Source organism: Malurus melanocephalus, unplaced genomic scaffold, assembly GCF_030028575.1.
Source record: "Malurus melanocephalus ecotype Western Australia unplaced genomic scaffold, MMel_1.1 scaffold_1161, whole genome shotgun sequence".
Lineage (NCBI taxonomy): Eukaryota > Metazoa > Chordata > Aves > Passeriformes > Maluridae > Malurus > Malurus melanocephalus.
In genome coordinates, this window is record NW_026624393.1 from 34067 (window position 1) to 35545 (window position 1479).

General features: G+C 53.6%; 1 protein-coding gene across 1 annotated transcript in view; it reads right to left on the minus strand.

The window, feature by feature from the left end:
* ATP6V1B2 (ATPase H+ transporting V1 subunit B2) overlaps nucleotides 1-1479 on the minus strand; it is a gene marked incomplete at its 5' end in the record, with an annotated part of 7698 nt that overhangs the window by 2638 nt on the left and 3581 nt on the right. Inside the window, 4 exon segments of the mRNA XM_057387234.1 lie at nucleotides 39-143; nucleotides 235-317; nucleotides 587-737; nucleotides 1195-1324. Of these exon segments, the coding sequence (XP_057243217.1) occupies nucleotides 39-143; nucleotides 235-317; nucleotides 587-737; nucleotides 1195-1324 (469 nt within the window).

Below are 1479 nucleotides of genomic sequence, written 5' to 3' on the forward strand. Positions count from 1 at the left end.
GGAAACAATCCCCATTTCCTGAGGAACATTTCACCCACCAGTTGGTTGGACACGTCGGCGTGGTCCTTCCTTGTCATCCCCTCGCCGATGGCCGACTTCATCAGCCGGGACAGGGAGGGCAGGACATTGATGGGRGGGTAAATCTGGGGGAGAAYAGCCAGCAATTAACAGGAATCCTTMAATAAATTAAAATAATTAATAAATTCAGCACTGAGTGAGCAGTGTGGCACGCACCTGCCTGTTGTGCAGCTGCCTGTCCACGTAGATCTGTCCCTCGGTGATGTACCCGGTCAAGTCAGGGATAGGGTGAGTAATATCTGTGGGAAAAGAGCAGTTTGGCCATTTTCAACCCTTTTATACCCATTTTAACCCTGAGCTGCAGCTTTTTGTTACTTCATCAGTTACTCCTGAATGCTCCTGGACAGGGCCATGAGCACCAAGGCTCAATTTTACATTTTTAATTGTAAAACACAGAGCAAGCAGCCAAAACCTGCCACGTGAAGGAACCCCAAAGGCCCTCCTGCGTGCCCCAGAGCAGGCAGGGAGCTGTGATGGAGCCCCTCAAAGCTCTGCCCCCCAAACTCACCATCATTGGGCATGGTGAGGATGGGGATCTGGGTGATGGAGCCGTTCCTGCCCTCCACTCGCCCGGCGCGCTCGTAGATGGTGGCCAGGTCGGTGTACATGTAGCCAGGGAAGCCACGGCGGCCAGGAACCTCCTCCCGAGCTGCTGACACCTGGAAACAGCCACAAAAACAGTGCCAAGGAGCTGCTGTCTCCCCTGATTTTGTGTACCAGGGTCTAAAGCAGCTCTTTGTCAGCACAAAGTGTGACAGGACAGGATAAATGCAGAGTTATGGTATCAAACTGCTCATTCACGGAGTTATGGGGTGGTTTGGGTTGGGAGGAAACTTCAACATCATCCAGTCCCACCCCTGTGACTGTCAGGGACACAGGATGATCCCAGCCCTGTCCARCCTGGCCTGGGACAAYTCTRGGATGGAATTGTCACACAAATCCCAGCTAATTAAGCATCAATTAAAACCCTCATTGGCTGTTTCCAAACATTGCCATGAATATTGATCACAAACGCTTCAACAGAAGCTTCGCTTCTCACTTTCCACCACCACCCCTTCCTGCCAACAGCCAGCCCTGTTAATAAACACATTAATTAAGATGTTAATGAGGCTGTACCTCTCGGAGAGCCTCGGCGTAGGAGCTCATGTCTGTCAGGATGACCAGCACGTGTTTCTCACACTGGTACGCCAGGAACTCTGCTGTGGTCAGGGCCAGGCGGGGAGTGATGATGCGCTCGATGCTGGAAAAACAACCCTGCTGTCAGGGGGGACTGACTGGGGGGTCACCCAGGGCTGCCAGGGTCACTCAGGGGCCACCCAGGGCTGCCAGGGACACCTGAGAGCCACCCAGGGACACCTGAGAGCCACCCAGGACTGCCAGGGACAACTGGGAGACACCCAG